Genomic DNA, 19270 nt, shown 5'->3' with positions numbered 1-19270 from the left:
CACTACAACAGGCCCCTCCCCCAGAAGATCAACAAGAAATCCAGGCAAGACCAAGTTCACCTACCAAGGAGTGCAGTTTCAATAACAAGGAGAGAGCAGCAGAATTCCAGAGGAGGAGAAAACAAACCACGGAACTCATGGCTTTCTGCCTGTGATTTTTCAGTCTTGCAGTTAATTTAATTTTTTTCTTTTTCATTTTTTTTCTCTTCTTCTGCTAAAATTTTTTATAACTTTTACCCTTTTCTCTTTTAACGTTTTTTAACTAGATTATCTAATATATATATTTTTCTTTTTTATACTTTTGTTTATTCATTTTCTTTTTTTTTTTATTCTTTTTTTTTCTTTTTTTTCTTTCTTTCTTTTTGAACCTTTTTTTATCCCCAAATCAGAAGAGATGCTAATCTCTTCAATCTTTTTTATCTTAATTCTTTTTTAAATTCTTGATTGAATTTTTAATTCAATCTCTTTTTTTTAATTCTTTCTTTCTTTTTTTTCTTTCTTTCTTTTTGAACCTCTTTTTATCCCCAAATCAGAAGAGATCCCAATCAGAAAAGATTGGGAGATCCCAATCAGAAGAGATTGGGAGATCCCAATCAAAGGAGATCCCAATCAGAGGAGATCCCTCACCCAATCGTGAGGGGGGAGAAATCCCCCCTCACGATTTGGGATCTCTTCTGATTTGGTTAAAGCATATTTTCCTGGGATTGTTGCCACCCTTTTAGTATTTTACTTGCTCCTTCATATACTCTTAGCTGGACAAAATGACAAGGCGGAAAAATTCACAACAAAAAAAAGAACAAGAGGCAGTACCGAAGGCTAGGGACCTAATCAACACAGACATTGGTAATATGTCAGATCTAGAGTTCAAAATGACAATTCTCAAGGTTATAGCCGGGCTTGAAAAAGGCATGGAAGATATTAGAGAAACCCTTTCCAGAGATATAAAAGCCCTTTCTGGAGAAATAAAAGAACTAAAATCTAACCAAGTTGAAATCAAAAAAGCTATTAATGAAGTTCAATCAAAAATGGAGGCTCTCACTGCTAGGATAAATGAGGCAGAAGAAAGAATTAGCGATATAGAAGACCAAATGACAGAGAATAAAGAAACTGAGCAAAAGAGGGACAAACAGCTACTGGACCACGAGGGGAGAATTCGAGAGATAAGTGACACCATAAGACGAAACAACATTAGAATAATTGGGATTCCAGAAGAAGAAGAAAGAGAGAGGGGAGCAGAAGGTATACTGGAGAGAATTATTGGGGAGAATTTCCCCAATATGGCAAAGGGAACGAGCATCAAAATTCAGGAGGTTCAGAGAACGCCCCTCAAAATCAATAAGAATAGGCCCACACCCCGTCACCTAATAGTAAAATTTACAAGCCTTAGTGACAAAGAGAAAATCCTGAAAGAAGCCCGGGAAAAGAAGTCTGTAACATACAATGGTAAAAGTATTCGATTGGCAGCTGACTTATCCACAGAGACCTGGCAGGCCAGAAAGAGCTGGCATGACATTTTCAGAGCACTAAACGAGAAAAACATGCAGCCAAGAATACTATATCCAGCTAGGCTATCATTGAAAATAGAAGGAGAGATTAAAAGCTTCCAGGACAAACAAAAACTGAAAGAATTTGCAAACACCAAACCAGCTCTACAGGAAATACTGAAAGGGGTCCTCTAAGCAAAGAGAGAGCCTACAAGTGGTAGATCAGAAAGGAACAGAGACAATATACAGTAACAGTCACCTTACAGGCAATACAATGGCACTAAATTCATATCTCTCAATAGTTACCCTGAATGTTAATGGGCTAAATGCCCCAATCAAAAGACACAGGGTATCAGAATGGATAAAAAAACAAAACCCATCTATATGTTGCCTCCAAGAAACTCATTTTAAACCCGAAGACACCTCCAGACTTAAAGTGAGGGGGTGGAAAAGAATTTACCATGCTAATGGACATCAGAAAAAAGCAGGAGTGGCAATCCTTATATCAGATCAATTAGATTTTAAGCCAAAGACTATAATAAGAGATGAGGAAGGACACTATATCATACTCAAAGGGTCTGTCCAACAAGAAGATCTAACAATTTTAAATATCTATGCCCCCAACGTGGGCGCAGCCAACTATATAAACCAATTAATAACAAAATCAAAGAAACACATCAACAATAATACAATAATAGTAGGGGACTTTAACACTCCCCTCACTGAAATGGACAGATCATCCAAGCAAAAGATCAACAGGGAAATAAAGGCCTTAAATGATACACTGGATGAGATGGACATCACAGATATATTCAGAACATTTCATCCCAAAGCAACAGAATACACATTCTTCTCTAGTGCACATGGAACATTCTCCAGAATAGATCACATCCTCGGTCCTAAATCAGGACTCAACCGGTATCAAAAGATTGGGATCATTCCCTGCATATTTTCAGACCACAATGCTCTGAAGCTAGAACTCAACCACAAGAGGAAGTTTGGAAAGAACACAAATACATGGAGACTAAACAGCATCCTTCTAAAGAATGAATGGGTCAACCGGGAAATTAAAGAAGAATTGAAAAAAATCATGGAAACAAATGATAATGAAAATACAACGGTTCAAAATCTGTGGGACACAACAAAGGCAGTCCTAAGAGGAAAATATATAGCGGTACAAGCTTTTCTCAAGAAACAAGAAAGGTCTCAGGTACACAACCTAACCCTACACCTAAAGGAGCTGGAGAAAGAACAAGAAAGAAACCCTAATCCCAGCAGGAGAAGAGAAATCATAAAGATCAGAGCAGAAATCAATGAAATAGAAACCAAAAAAACAATAGAACAAATCAACCAAACTAGGAGCTGGTTCTTTGAAAGAATTAATAAAATTGATAAGCCCTTGGCCAGACTTATCAAAAAGAAAAGAGAAAGGACCCAAATAAATAAAACCATGAATGAAAGAGGAGAGATCACAACTAACACCAAAGAAATACAAACTATTATAAGAACATACTATGAGCAACTCTACGCCAACAAATTTGACAATCTGGAAGAAATGGATGCATTCCTAGAAACATATAAACTACCAAAATTGAACCAGGAAGAAATAGAAAGCCTGAACAGACCCATAACCAGTAAGGAGATTGAAACAGTCATTAAAAATCTCCAAACAAACAAAAGCCCAGGGCCAGATGGCTTCCCGGGGGAATTCTACCAAACATTTAAAGAAGAACTAATTCCTATTCTCCTGAAACTGTTCCAAAAAATAGAAATGGAAGGAAAACTCCCAAACTCATTTTATGAGGCCAGCATCACCTTGATCCCAAAACCAGACAAGGATCCCATCAAAAAAGAGAGCTATAGACCAATATCCTTGATGAACACAGATGCAAAAATTCTCACCAAAATACTAGCCAATAGGATTCAACAGTACATTAAAAGGATTATTCACCACGACCAAGTGGAATTTATCCCAGGGCTGCAAGTTTGGTTCAACATCCGCAAATCAGTCAATGTGATACAACACATCAATAAAAGAAAGAACAAGAACCATATGATACTCTCAATAGATGCTGAAAAAGCATTTGACAAAGTACAGCATCCCTTCCTGATCAAAACCCTTCAAAGTGTAGGGATAGAGGGCACATACCTCAATATCATCAAAGCCATCTATGAAAAACCCACTGCAAATATCATTCTCAATGGAGAAAAACTGAAAGCTTTTCCACTAAGGTCAGGAACACGGCAGGGATGTCCATTATCACCACTGCTATTCAACATAGTACTAGAAGTCCTAGCCTCAGCAATCAGACAACAAAAGGAAATTAAAGGCATCCAAATCGGCAAAGAAGAAGTCAAATTATCACTCTTCGCAGATGATATGATACTCTATGTGGAAAACCCAAAAGACTCCACTCCAAAACTGCTAGAACTTATACAGGAATTCAGTAAAGTGTCAGGATATAAGATCAATGCACAGAAATCAGTTGCATTTCTCTACACCAACAACAAGACAGAAGAAAGAGAAATTAAGGAGTCAATCCCATTTACAATTGCACCCCAAACCATAAGATACCTAGGAATAAACCTAACCAAAGAGGCTAAGAATCTATACTCAGAAAACTATAAAGTACTCATGAAAGAAATTGAGGAAGACACAAAGAAATGGAAAAATGTTCCATGCTCCTGGATTGGAAGAATAAATATTGTGAAAATGTCTATGCTAACTAAAGCAATCTACACATTTAATGCAATTCCTATCAAAGTACCATCCATCTTTTTCAAAGAAATGGAACAAATAATTTTAAAATTTATATGGAACCAGAAAAGACCTCGAATAGCCAAAGGGATATTGAAAAACAAAGCCAAAGTTGGTGGCATCACAATTCCGGACTTCAAGCTTTACTACAAAGCTGTCATCATCAAGACAGCATGGTACTGGCACAAAAACAGACACATAGACCAATGGAACAGAATAGAGAGCCCAGAAATAGACCCTCAACTCTATGGTCAACTAATCTTCGACAAAGCAGGAAAGAATGTCCAATGGAAAAAAGACAGCCTCTTCAATAAATGGTGTTGGGAAAATTGGACAGCCACGTGCAGAAAAATGAAATTGGACCATTTCCTTACACCACACACAAAAATAGATTCAAAATGGATTAAGGACCTCAATGTGAGAAAGGAATCCATCAAAATCCTTGAGGAGAACACAGGCAGCAACCTCTTCGACCTCAGCCGCAGCAACATCTTCCTAGGAACATCGCCAAAGGCAAGGGAAGCAAGGGCAAAAATGAACTTTTGGGATTTCATCAAAATCAAAAGCTTTTGCACAGCAAAGGAAACAGTTAACAAAACCAAAAGACAACTGACAGAATGGGAGAAGATATTTGCAAACGACATATCAGATAAAGGACTAGTGTCCAAAATCTATAAAGAACTTAACAAACTCAACACCCAAAGAACAAATAATCCAATCAAGAAATGGGCAGAGGACATGAACAGACGTTTCTGCCAAGAAGACATCCAGATGGCCAACAGACACATGAAAAAGTGCTCCATATCACTCGGCATCAGGGAAATACAAATCAAAACCACAATGAGATATCACCTCACACCAGTCAGAATGGCTAAAATCAACAAGTCAGGAAATGACAGATGCTGGCGAGGATGTGGAGAAAGGGGAACCCTCCTACACTGTTGGTGGGAATGCAAGCTGGTGCAACCACTCTGGAAAACAGCATGGAGGTTCCTCAAAATGTTGAAAATAGAACTGCCCTATGACCCAGCAATTGCACTACTGGGAATTTACCCTAAAGATACAAACGTAGTGATCCAAAGGGGCACGTGCACCCGAATGTTTATAGCAGCAATGTCCACAATAGCCAAACTATGGAAAGAACCTAGATGTCCATCAACAGATGAATGGATCAAGAAGATGTGGTATATATACACAATGGAATACTATGCAGCCATCAAAAGAAACGAAATCTTGCCATTTGCGACAACATGGATGGAACTAGAGCGTATCATGCTTAGCGAAATAAGTCAAGCGGAGAAAGACAACTATCATATGATCTCCCTGATATGAGGGAGTGGTGATGCAACATGGGGGCTTAAGTGGGTAGGAGAAGAATCCATGAAACAAGATGGGATAGGGAGGGAGACAAACCATAAGTGACTCTTAATCTCACGAAACAAACTGTGGGTTGCTGGGGGGAGGGGGGTTGGGAGAAGGGGGGAAGGTTATGGACATTGGGGAGGGTATGTGCTTTTGGGTAAATTGGAAGGGGAGATGAACCATGAGAGACTATGGACTCTGAAAAACAATCTGAGGGGTTTGAAGTGGTGGGGGGGTGGGAGGTTGGGGTACCAGGTGGTGGGTATTATAGAGGGCACAGCTTGCATGGAGCACTGGGTGTGGTGAAAAAATAATGAATACTGTTTTTCTGAAAATAAATAAATTGGAAAAAAAAAAAAAAGAGCCCAGACCGAAATATATACAGTCAATGGATTTTAAACAAAAGTGCCAAGGTGAAATGACAGCTTTCCCCTAAATGAGGGAAAGGTAATTTTTCAGCAAATGGAACTGAGCAACTAACTGGACAGCTATCTACAAAAAAACAAAACAGCAACAAAAAAACCTTGACATTTCCTTCATGTCACATATGAAACTTACTTAACTCAATGTGCATTATAAACTGATTTTAAACTATTGATTTATCAAAGAAAGCATAAAGGGAAATCTTACTGACCTTGGGTTTGGCAAAAATAGAACATTAAAATGTGGAATTTTAAAAGAAAAGAAGTCATTAAATTGGAGTTCATAAAAATTTTAAACATTTTTCTCTTCAAAAATACATTGTTACAAAACGAAAAGGCAAGGCAGGGACTGAGAAAAATAATTGCAAAATATATACCCAACAAGGAACTTCTATCTATATTAATATATAAAGAACATTAAAATAAGAAAATAAATTTAAAATTAAAAAATAAATTTAAAATAAATTAAAAAAATTTTTTAATTTAAAAATAAGAAAAAAGAACTTTAGAAATCAATGATAAGAAGTCAAACAATTTCTTTCCATCTCCATTCTCAGCTGCAAATAGACAAAGTTTTGAAAAGACTTGTCACCAAATATGATGGCAAAAGGTAATTACTGAGATTTTTCAAGCAAGTGTTAACTTTTTTAAAGATTTATTTATTTATTTGAGGAAGGAAGAGAGAGAACAAACAGGGGAGAGGAACAGAGGGAGAGGGAGAAGCTGACTTCCTGCCAAGCAGGGAGCCCGATGTGGGGCTCGATGCCAGGACCCCTGGGATCATGACCTGAGCCAAAGGCAAACGCTTAACCGCTGAGCCACCCAGGTGCCCCAAAACTACTTATTCTTACAAACCTTTCTTTTTCTTGTGTATTGAATTGAGTGTCATAAATGCAGTACCATATAACAAATGTGATAATATTATCTTTTTAAAAGCAATCTTGAAAACACCCGGACCTCAGAGACTGTTCCTTTGTCCTGCAAAAACAGCCTTTAATACTGTAAAGATTTATAATTTTGGTTTTCTAATGACTTTGATGATTTTAATATATATTACACATCCTGTTACTGAAAGACGTAAGAATGTCTGAGGTTTTACTTTTAGTTTTGTTATATGAAAGGAAAATTGCTGGTGTTGCCTTTCTTTCTCCATGTGCTTGAAGGCTAATACTCCAAGTCTCTTGAATTACTTATTTAAACAACAGGTTTAGAATCTTCTCTTCATTTTGATAAATATCCTAAGTCTTAAAAGTGAACCACAGGATGTCAGGTATTGCAAAATTTTCAGTGTACAAAGTATTTGAACAAAATGCAAATTTAGGTCTCTGCAATTTTTTGGTATGAATAAATGTTTCCATTATAGGATAACATAATATTGCAGCCCTCTACAACACAGAGAAGAAAGGAAATAGATCATTTGTGATCATTATATCCTGACACTAACAGCATTAGCATTTTTATGCTTTCTGGGACAGTATTCTTGCCTGCGAATGCTGAGGCATGGATCTAGCTGCCATCATGATGTGTGTGGGATTATCTGTGAATATTTTATAAAGGTCTGTTCATAGTTTACATGCAATTTTATACATTTTTCAACTGTACTTTCTTTTGTAAGCACTATCTGTATGTATATTATTGTAAGACTAATAGTCACTTAATGACAAATTTTTTATCGTGTGATGCAATAAACATACACACACATACACATATAAACAGGGCCGTAGTGGAAAGGCGAAACATTAATTTCACGAATGAAACTGAATGTGCCATATTTAGGCAAGCATTTCCTGACCACTAGGTTATTAGATTGTTTTCCACGTTTTACCATGATGAATTATGCTGCAATCATGATCTTTATGCACCTAAATCTTTTGATCCTATTTTAAGTTCGTTCTCTAGAAAAACCCTGACAAATCAACTTACTATATTATAGGTTATGAATTTGAAAATTCTTGACAAATTATGCTTTCTCAGATGATTCTAATAATTTACACAAATATAAACAATATAGAAATCTCATCTTGTCCCAGTTGGCAATATCATTATTTTATTCTGTGCTGACTGAGTGGACAAAAAAGAATGCCATCCGGGGCACCTGGGTGGCTTAGTTGGTTAAGCTTCAGACTCTTGATTTCAGCTCAGATCAGGATATCAAGGTTGTGAGATGGAGCCCTGGGTTGGGCTCCATGCTGGGTGTGAGACCTGCTTGAGATTCTCCCCCTCTGCCTCTCACCCCCAGTCATGCACATAAACGTTTTCTCTCCCCCCACCAAAAAAAAACCATCTAAATTTAATTTACATTTATTTCTGTAAAAGTAGGGTTAAATATAATTTCCACAATTACTTGCAAATATTTTATCTCTAAATGAAATATATACACATATATATATATATATCATATGATTAGAGCTTGAAAATTAAACTGTGAGTTGTTAGTATAAGAAATATATTTAACTTTGTCAAATTTGCAACGAATATTTTAACAAATTATTTAATTTTATTGCCTTTAAACCTATAGATGTTTAAAAGTTTTATGTACTCACATCTAACTGTGTGTGTATGTGTGAGTGTTTCATTTATTTTCATTTTATAGATTCCAAGCCTGGAAAATTATCCCCTTTCTAGTATGTGAATAAATGTTTGATTTTATTTCATACTTTTTTGAAAATTTCTTTTAAATTGTTAAAATTGTGGGCCAGGCATATAAGAAAGTTGTTAAAATATGTATGTACAATTTAAAAAATAATTATAATGTGAACACCTCAGTAACTATCAACTGATTCAAGAAATCTAGCTTTCTAGTACCTAAGAAATTCCTTATCTGGCTCCCTGATCACAAACTCTTCTTTCGCCTCTTGGGGGCTCCATATCAACTTCCTGGACTGTGGTGAAAGTAAGTTTCTTACTCTTTGAACAAGAATGATTTGCTCCTTGTGTACGCAAGGTAAGCAGTTTGGCTCGCCTATTTTCACCCAACAGATGGCACCAGATGTGTCCTGCTTCCTTTGTTCAACATTACGTCATGGCTAAGACTCACCCCTGCCATTGCGTGCATGTCCAGTAAGCAACACTGTGTACTATGCGTTCCACTGTTGGTGCCGTTTCCAACGGCTCCAGCCTAGGGCCCTTATGAATAAACGAGATGAGGAACAATCTCGTATGTGTATTCTGGTACAAAAGTGCAAGATTCGCTCCAGGGTAAGTATCCAGAACAGAACTGCTGGGTGTGCTGTGTGTCTTCTACTTTATGATAGCTAATTGTTTCCCAAACAGAAACACTAATTATACTACCATCAACAGTACATAAGAATTCCCTTGCTCTACAGTATTGTGGGAACTTTTCATTTTCCGTTAGTCTAGGAAGTATGAAATGGTAACTCGGTGTTGTTTCAGTGTAGGGTTTCCTGATTATTAATTAGTTCACACGTGTATTCATGGTTTGGGGTGTTTTTATTTCCTACCTTGTGAAGTGTATTTTGACCATTTTTAATTGAGATATCTGGCTTTCTTATCGATTGATAGCAATTTTCATCTCAACACTAGTGCTTTCTCTATTACATATATTTAAAAAATCATTTCCCATTCTGTGTATTATTTTTTAATACTCTTTTTGGTTATTATTTGATAAATCAAAGGCCATAACTGTAATGAACTTCCATTTTTTTTTCTTATTTGAAAAAGTCTTTCCTACCTTAGAATTATCCTGAAGATAACTTCCTTTATTAGGATTCTAAGCACTTTCAGGTTTTCTCATCTCAGTTGGTTCTATAACCCATCTGGAAGTGCCACACAGGACTCCTATTATGTTTTGTTACTGATTAAGAACTCTTTTTTATCATCCCATTTTTCCCTCTGTACAGAGTAGGAAGTTACGTGCTGCGTTTCTACTCCTTGAGCAGTTACACTAAACATTCCAACATACATCCTTCCCTTACCACGGTTTTGAGCTAATCCATACCTTTATTTGTCTCCTAGACATTACTAAGAATTTTTAAGACTTGTGTCCACTTCTCCTTCCAGCCAAAGTTGTAGGTTATCCTCTTCTTATGGTTTTATACACTTAACGTTTGCTTAAGTTTCTCTTTGCGCTTTCATGCAAATTAGACTTTCCATCTGAGACCATCTGCAGAATGGTCTCAGCATTATGTTTAGTCAGAGTCTCTCAGCTTCCTTTTGCCTAAAATATTTTCATTTTGCCCTCCTTCAAAAGAGATTTTCACTGGACCTAGAATTCTACCTTGGCAGTTACTTTTTTTTTCTGATTTAAATTTTTATTTTTTATATACATATAATATATTTTTACCCCCGGGGTACAGGTCTGTGAATCGCCAGGTTTACACACTTCACAGCACTCACCATAGCACATACCCTCCCCAGTGTCCATAACCCCACCCCCCTTCTCTTAACCCCCCCTCCCGGCAGTTACTTTTTTTTAACAGAACATTAAATACATCAGACTTCTGCCTTCTGTAATTGATTCTGATAAGGGAGATTTTGTTTGTCATGCATTTGAATGTAATCTGTTCGGTTTGACTGCTTTAGGACAGTCTCAGTCCTTGGTGTCTGTGGTCTCGCTAAGGCTTGTCCCCTGTGGATTCTTACATTTCCCTCTGCTTGTCTTTCACTGGGATGCTTGAATCTCCAGATCGGTGCCTTTCATCACTTCTGGAAAATTCTCAGATAGGATCTCATCAGACATTGATGATGTGCTGGTCTCTCTCGCCCCCTGCTTCTCTGAAATTCTGATTAGTTTTATGCGAGGTCTTCTTTCTTTCACATGTCTTCATCTTTATTTTGTATTTCTTAGTTGTTTGTCAGTGTTACATCCCTGGATACTTTCTTCTTTTAGTTCACTAATTCTCTCATCAGGGGTGTCTAATCTTCCATACATGTGTCCGTGTGTGTGTGTGTGTGTGTTGTTTTGTTCAGCTGCTTCATTTTCTGGTTTTTTAGTTAGGAAGGTCTGTTTGGTTCTCTTTCAAACATATTGTATCATTTTATTATTTTCTATTGTCTATAAGTTTTACCTTTCATTCCGTTAAACAAAGTAGGTATAGTTCTTTTAAAATACGTGTCTAGGGGCACCTGGGTGGCTCAGTCAGCTAAGTGGCTGCCTTTGGCTGGGGTCATGATATCAGGGTCCTGGGATGGAGCTCCTTGCTCAGCAGGGAGACTGCTTCTCCCTCTGCACTCTGCCCCCACAGCCCCCAACACTCATGCTCTCTCTCTCATGCTCTCTCAAATAAATAAAATCTTTAAAAATAAATAAATAAAATAAAATCTGTGTCTGATAGTTCCAGTATGTGAAGTACTTAAAGACCTATTTCTACTGGTTCCTTGTTTCCTTGTGTAGTTTTTTTTTTCTTTCTTTCTTTCTTATTGAGAGCTGCTCATTTTCCTTAGAAAACTGGTTTGGGAAACGCTGGAGACCTAGGAGGAGCAAATATTTGGTTTTACCCTGAGGTGCCTTTTCCAGTTCGCGGCCAGTTCAATCTCTAGTCCTAAATTTAGGGGTTTTGTGCCATGCAGGTATTAGAACTTGGACTGAAAACCTGAGGCAGATCACAGCACCTCCAAGGTTCCATTGTTCCACTCCACACCGAGGCCCATCTGCTTGCATTCCCCTGGTGCTGGGAACCGGAGGGATTTCTTCTGGTTCATCGTCCCTCTGAGGGTGGGCGCTTCAGGGATCTAGCCCCATGAGCACACGTTCTCCCATCGTGCACCCTCCTGGGCAGTCTTGGGCTTTGGTTTCTTACTTCCCCTCCCCCCGCAGCTTGAAGGCTGACAACTGAGGCTCAGGGACAACCCCCCTCCCCACGCTGGGCAGACGTCCTTGAGGCAAAAGAAGCTTCCTGCTCTGGTTCCCCTGTTCACTCAAACTTTGACTTAATAATTCCTTATCCTTTTGTCAGTTTTTTCTCACACCTAAGGACTTTTTTTTTTTGTATTTTATTCAGAATTTTCAGTTTTAATCAGGAGAGAGTTTGGTTATAATAATTCAGTTTGCCATAGACTCAGAGATGGAAAAGTCTCATTTGATCTTTGTCTTTCTAACTTACATTGGTGTCCAGTGACGGATCGGCACATAGAATTCGTTTCTCCCTCCCACTGTTAACAATGACCTCGACACCATACATTGATTAATCCATTCTTGATTGTGACATTTAATTTTCACATAATACATTTGTATTAATAATTGGCCTCCTTTCTGTGTTTTCCTGGTTCACTAATCTCATTCTGTGGTCTTGGATGTGTCTCATTTTTTTTTTCTGATTACTCAATCTTTATAATATACTCTTAAATCCCCAAGTGTTAAGTTCCTCTTTCTTATTCTTCTTTTTCAGATTTTTTTTAAAAAACTATTATTAATGGCTATTCTTCTAAATGAACCTTAGAATAATTTCCCCAAATTGTGAATATAATTCCTCTGGAACTGTTTTGAATGATATTAAACCTATAAGTTTATTAGAAAGAATTGTAATTTAATAAATCTCAACCTTCCTACCCCAAATCGGGTTATGTCTATATATCACCGCTTATTGGGAACTTTATTTACATTTTAATAAGCTGCAGTGGTTTTCTTCATTTCTGACACTACTTGTTAAAATCATTCTTATTATCAATTCATATATTTTGTTGCCATTGTCAGTAGGATCATGTTTTCATTATATTTCGTAAGGTTATTTCTAATGTGTTAGAATGCTCTTGCTTTTCTAAATTTCCTTCTGAGGGTATTAGTGAATTCTCATATTGATCATAATTAATTTTAATAAACTTTACTGTGCATTCCACATGTATACAATAACGTAATCTACATTTTTTTTTCTTTTAGAACTTAACACGAGCCAGAACTTCCAAAATAATACTCAATAACATTAATGTTTTGGTTCCCTATTTTATTGGTAATTCTAGACACGTTTAACTAATCAACTGGTGCTTGGCACATTGAACATATTAAATCCATTGTGACATCTTATGTGGTACTTCATGTTCTCACCCTAAAAAGAAGCTGAAGAAGCCTTGGTCCCACACTGCACAACACAGCAGATCTAGACAGCACGGCCCCCGAAAAAACCAGATGATTCAACCAATGGTTAACAAGAAGCTGTATGAATTGTACAGATAAAAATGAGGCTGTTTGTTTTATTGTTCTGTCTATTTTTTGTTTCTAGGAACTGAGAAAGAGATACAATGGAAATAACACAGACGAATGGGTGAAGAGGGTAGAGACTGGTGAGGATGGGTGAGGACAGAAACAGGAAGACCAGGCTCCTAAGGCCAGGGGATAAGGGGACACTGAGCCAGAAGCGGAAAGCTGACATTGCTGTTAACTACAGCATGTTGGTAATGAACTGAGTGTGTAGCTGGCATTGTACATATGGGCATGTATAGGACCACGGATGGAGTGCTGGGCACCTCTATTTCTAGATCGAGGTTCCTCAAAGCTCAGTCTGTGGGGACAGTCTTGTAAACATGCAGGTTCCCAGGCCCCACTGCAGGCCGAATGCATTGGAACAGGAGGAAGGACTGGAAACCTGACTTAAGGAGGCTCGTTAGGGGCCACACATGCGCAATATGAGTCCTTTAAGATCTTTCAGAAAAAAGAGAGAGAGAAAGAAAATCAGAGACAAGAAGGAAAAGCTTGTAACTGCACTGAGCACAAAAGGTTTTATGCACCAAACTGTAAAAGCTGAATCTGGCAGTTCTGTTAAAATATTTTTATTAGACCAGAAGACTTTCCAGCGCAAAGAATATACACATCACATTAGATCACCTCCAAGCTGTGTGCTCTGCATTACACAAAGCATGTCCAAGGGATGAAAACTCACTAAGGCAACGCCTCGCTCACCACATCTACTCATCCTAATGAAACACCAGCAGCGTCTGCCAAGCAAATTGCTTGTCGATTTCATCGCTATTCGTACATCATTTTTCAATGGAATAAATCAGAAACCATCATCATCATTCATGAAATTAAGGAACATCTGGGGAGAACAGTTTTTCTCAGACCTCCACGGGAGAACTTTCGTGTTGACATCAGGCCATTCCCTGGCTTTTAGAGAAACTGACCGAGGAGTGACAGTTTGACCTTGCCAAATCTCCTGGTGTCAGCTTTAGAGATCAGGTTGCTGATGCTATCTATGCTTCAATGTCAAATGTTTTCCACCCTTTTTAGCTGCCATCCCATAAGCCCCACAGGTTCACCTACCGCCCTGCTTTGCAAACATACTGCTGCTTTTAAAATTCATGATCCACGCCCTTATTCATAGTGACCTCCCTTTGGTTCCTTGGTGGTGGCAAAAAAGGCCCTTCAACCTCCAGCTTCCCCTCCAGCTGCATTCAAAGGCACCGGCAGCTGAGTCTGAATTTTTTACCCTATTATCATGTTGACTGAGTCCTGAACATTGTCTTAAAATTGCGGACTGCAGTTTAACTTGTCTAAATTCAATGCGATGTAGTATGCGTTGGGTGCTGGCACCATGGAGACCAAGCCCGACAGATAGGCCATTCCTGGCTGGAGGAGCATGGGATCCTTGGGTCATTAACTGCTGTTCTATTGGTCTGCTCTTCCTAATAAAAACACAGGACAAGCATGCCTGCGAGACAGCAGTCCATTCTCTGCAAGCTCAACATGCACATGCCAACAAGGAGCACTTACTTTTCAAAGGAATAATGTTTGGGAGTTGATACCAAAGAGCTACCCCTGCTCCAAGGCTTTCTGAAACCGCCCCCAAGCCATTGTCCTGGTAGACAAAGAGCATCCTTCTTCTAACAGTCTTTGTGTTCTGTTCCTTCTTCCTTCTTTCACTCTTTCCTTTTCCCTTCGTGGGCTTCAATCACTGTCATGGCTCCCATCTCCCACATCCCAGATGTTAAGTCTTAAAACCCAAGGGCTCCTAAAGAAGGCTGTGCAAAGGTCAGCCTTGAATGTACAAAGGTCAGCCTTGAACGTGAGTACGGGATCTCAGCTTCAGGCTGAGGCAAGAAAGGGTGGAGGGGCTGCTGGGAGCACAACAGGAACAAGCGTGGCGGAAGGTTTCTCTGAGCAGCTCAGACTGGTCCACACTGGCCTGCCGCTTGCTGCCAGCAGGGGGCGGAGTGGAGTGACCTTGTTTCCCTGGAGCAGCCAAGCAACCGCCATCCACTGAGGACCCAGAGAGAGCCCGGGGCAGGCACAGCCATCAGCCTCTCAGAGGCTCAAGAAGCAGCCACACCCTCCAGGCAGCTCCACGGTCCCTGTGTCATGTGGGCTGCAGACCAAGACAAGGCCCCTCTTCCCGCACTGGTGACTCCTTCCTGGCTGGGGGAGCCCCACTGAGGACCTGAGCTTTGCCCACAAGTTTCCACGCCAGGTTGAACAAAACCCTTACATGCATCATACAACACAAGTATCTCACCATGGACTCCTGCATCTTCTTGGGGAGAGGGTCTGCGGCCAGCTCTTCCAGACTTGGGTGTAAAAATTTAGGAAGCAATCTACAGGGAATAAAGGACCTGAAAAGGAGCAAACGCACAGCTGTTACTATTCAAAGTACGTGCGTACTACAATGTTTGAGTAAACCGCCTCTCCTGACAGCTTCCACTCCCAAATGACAGCAGCAGGGGCTCTCTCCTTTAACCAATTCATAATAAAGGAAAAGAGGTACAGGTCAAGTCATCACAAATACCCCGTTTGGATTTTCAGATTCCCTCCTCGTGAGAGTCAAGTCCGGGGTATGGGTACCCTGACTGCCAGCAGCTTAAGCTCACAGAGACTGTTTTATCAGCCCACCAGCCTTCAGCCTCACCAAAAAAAAAAAAAAAAAAAAAAAAGGCAGCAAAATGCAACACTTCAGCAAAAATATTTGAGAGGAAAAACTGTGCAAACCATATTTAACTTTTGTCCACTTTCTGTGCCTTTCATTTTGCTGCACATGGGCAGTGTAAAATGTAAAATGCTGGTTTTCTCTGGCCTGCAAAGAGATAGGGCCATCCAAATATCCCCTAAGCTGGGAAAAATTACACGAGATGATTGATCGATAAGTTGATATCAGAAACTCTCACATCCCATGAAGCATTTCTACTTCCAAAGGGCGTATTTCTCAAAGATTCAAAAGACGAGATTAAAGGAAAGATAGGAAAGTATATCTGAAGTGACTGAAGATGGTTATTAAATACCTTTGAAATGTAGGCACAAACTTCACTTTGAACCCAGAGAGCCCCACCATGTTGGGAACCCGAAGCAACAGAACGAGACACAAACCTTTCAGAGATACCAGGGTCAGGTCCTCAAAAAAATCACCTGGTGATGCTGCTTAAGGGACCCGGAAAGGACCCTTGTCGAGGTGGGAGCAGCCCACACAGTTCATCCAAGGGGAAGTCTAGCAGCCTCTGCTCCCGGTCCTGTGCATTTTACTCCAAAAGCAGCGAGCAAAGGGGACACGTGTGCTGAAAGTTGACCCCTGATTTTCCTCAGTGTTGGGTCTGGCCTGCCTTTCTCCTACCCTCCCTGGTGGCTGGCTAGGTGAGCGGCCGGAGTCCAACTCCCCACTCCGTGACAAGGCGGGGTGGTGGGACCCAGGCCTGGCGGTGTGCGTGTTACTCACAGGAGCACAGAGGGGTCACTGCTCTGCCTGCTCAGATGGTAGGAAAGCGCAACCAAGAGGCCACAGAAGGCTGAGAACAGCGCCGGGATGTGCTGCGTGCTCCACGGCTCCTGGGGAAAAGACATCAGATACCAGGTGATTGCAAACGGCGGTGCAAAACGTCAGGGTCACCACCTATGAAACATTGAGTGTGCAGCCCCGGGTTCCAGCCAGACGCATGTGGTGTGCTGTGGTCACTCCTGCCAATGGACATGCCAGCACCTGACGGTTGCACAGAAACCTTGCCTAGGCATGCACAAACATTGCTTTTTTTTACATTTTAAATGCTATTTTATTTAAGTTCAATTAATTAACATGGAGTATGTTATTAGTTTCAGATGCAGAGGTCGGTGATTCGTAGCGGCATGTAACACCCGGTGCTCGGGGCATCTGTGCCGGTACCCCGGCCCCCTCCCCCATCCCTCCAGCAACCCTGTTTGTTTCTTATAGTTAAAAGTCTTCTATGGTTTGTCTCCCTCTTTGATTTCATTTTCTTTTATTTTTCCCTTCTTCCCCCTACAACCCTCTGTTTTGTTTCTTAAATTCCACATGAGTGAAACCGTACAGCATTTGTCACTCTCTAACTTACTGCACTTAGCGTCTACCCACCAATGCCACCCACATTGTCACAAACATAAGATTTCATCCTTTTTGCTGGTTCAGTGATATTCCACTGTGTATATACACGACATCTTCCTTATCTATGGATCGATCGGTGGACCTCGGGACTCCTTCCACTGTTTGGCGATTGTGGACATTGCTGCTATAAACACTGGGGTAAGGGTGTCCTTTCGGATCACTACATTTGTACCTTTGGAGTAAATACCCAGTAGTGTGATTGCTGGGTCATAGGGTAGCTCTATTTTCAACTTTCTGAGGAATCTCCATACTGTTTTCCAGAGTGGCTGCACCAGCTTGCATTCCCACCAACAGTGTGGGAGGGTTCCCCTTTCTCCACATCCTTGCCAACATCTGTCGTTTCTTGAGTTGTTAATTTTACCTCTTCTGCCAGGTGTGAGGTGGTATCTCATTACGGTTGTGATTTGCATTTCCCTCATGCTGAGTAATGTTGAGCACTTTTTCATGGGTCTGTTGGCCATTTATATGTCTTTGGAGAAATCTCTGTTCATGTCTTCTGCCCATTTCTTCCCTGGGTTCTTTGTTTCCTGGGTGTTGATAAGTTCTTTATAGATTTTGGATACTAGACCTTTTTCTGATAAGACATTTGCAAATATCTTCTCCCATTCTGTGGACTGTCTTTTGATTTTGTTGACTGTCTCCTCTGCTACGCAAAGAAATTTTTTATCTTGATGAGGTCCCAACAGTTCATTTTTGCTCTTGTCTCCCTTGTCTTACAAACACTGACTTTGACACAGGATAGGACAGGCGTAGGAGCATCACAAACTAATTGTACGTACTTATGAGTCTATTTAATTAATCTTTCCAGAGAATATTTTTACTTACTCTTTTCTGAAATTAAGTTTAGGATTTGTAAGATATAATATTAAACATGTGTTGCCTCCCCTGAATTCATTATAATGATAATGATAAGAATTGTGCTTCCTGGTGTTTATTGAATCAATGGTTTAAAAGGTATAAGACACATAAATGCGGCATTAGAGATCAAATAGGGGACTGAAGAAACTTGGTCCAAATTAGACAGTCCCTAAAGAAAGAGAAAAACTGTTCGAAATGAAAAGAGCTTAACGTGATAGCAGCACAGACGCCAGAAATCAACACACTGTGCTCGGAGTGGAAGGGAGAAAAGGGCTGACAATACGTGTCCACACTGTGAGCAGTCCGGGGGGGAGCCCAGGACCCCGCAATCGTCCACCCACACTTGGCACCCCTCCAACACCAACATGGTTTCCTACACACAGAAACCTGCAATATGTGCAGCCTTTCCATGACCATCAACAGAATCTACCGGTGCCTTCTGAGAGCTGAATCTCGTACAGGACTGCGAGGCTTTTCTCTGAAGGTTTTGATCCTTTAACTCTCCAGGTGTTTCATCAGAGACGCAGGGAATGTTCACGAGGCTTAAAATGAAATATGCGAATGGATGAGCCACCCGAGCGGGTTTACTATTTGTGACTGCTAACATATGCTGGAAAAGCAAGTGTCACCTTGGCAGAGGGAGCGGTTTTGTTTTCAAGGGCCTCACATCTGCAGAAATCAAAATGCATTTCTTTATCTCCCCCAGGGAGAGGGTCTAGCAGCCTGGGAGGGCAGCATCTGGAAGGAAAATGAGACCAACTATGGAGCAGGCTGTGGGGCCGGGGAAAGGCCACACTAACCGGCTCCATACACGCCCCTGGAGCAAGGGGCCTCCGCCTGGCACCCCAAGCCTAGCGCGCTGCTCTAACTTTCCCAGTGTCCTGAAGGTGCCACGTCACGGCAGCTTTTGTGACTGCAGATGCGTTCCCCACACTGTGCCAGGAAATCCCACTCTCCCACCCTCTCTGCTCCCGTCGGAGTTTCCTTCCACAAAGTGCTGGCTTCTCGTGTCCAAGGGAGAGGGGCCCTGCCTCGGTCCTCAAGCCGGCCCTACACTCACGCCCACAAAGTCCTCTTACTCCCTGACCTCTCCTCATTGGAGGAAGTGGAATCCTCTCT

The 19270-nt window shown here is 40.5% G+C and overlaps 1 protein-coding gene across 2 annotated transcripts in view; it reads right to left on the bottom strand.

Annotated features, from left to right (window-relative positions):
• The window catches only part of PCNX2 (pecanex 2), a 306841-nt gene that overhangs the window by 160891 nt on the left and 126680 nt on the right, over positions 1–19270 (bottom strand). For both annotated transcript variants that reach the window (XM_044239352.1, XM_044239353.1), the window contains exons 16-17: positions 16616–16725; positions 15428–15524 (exon numbers count right to left, since the gene is read on the bottom strand). In XM_044239352.1, the coding sequence (XP_044095287.1) occupies positions 15428–15524; positions 16616–16725 (207 nt within the window). The remainder of the gene's footprint in view (positions 1–15427; positions 15525–16615; positions 16726–19270) is intronic.

The sequence above is a fragment of the Neovison vison genome, chromosome 2 (genome assembly GCF_020171115.1).
Source record: "Neovison vison isolate M4711 chromosome 2, ASM_NN_V1, whole genome shotgun sequence".
Lineage (NCBI taxonomy): Eukaryota > Metazoa > Chordata > Mammalia > Carnivora > Mustelidae > Neogale > Neogale vison.
Note: the sequence above shows the minus strand (reverse complement) of the source record. Positions and strands in the feature narration are given on the sequence as shown.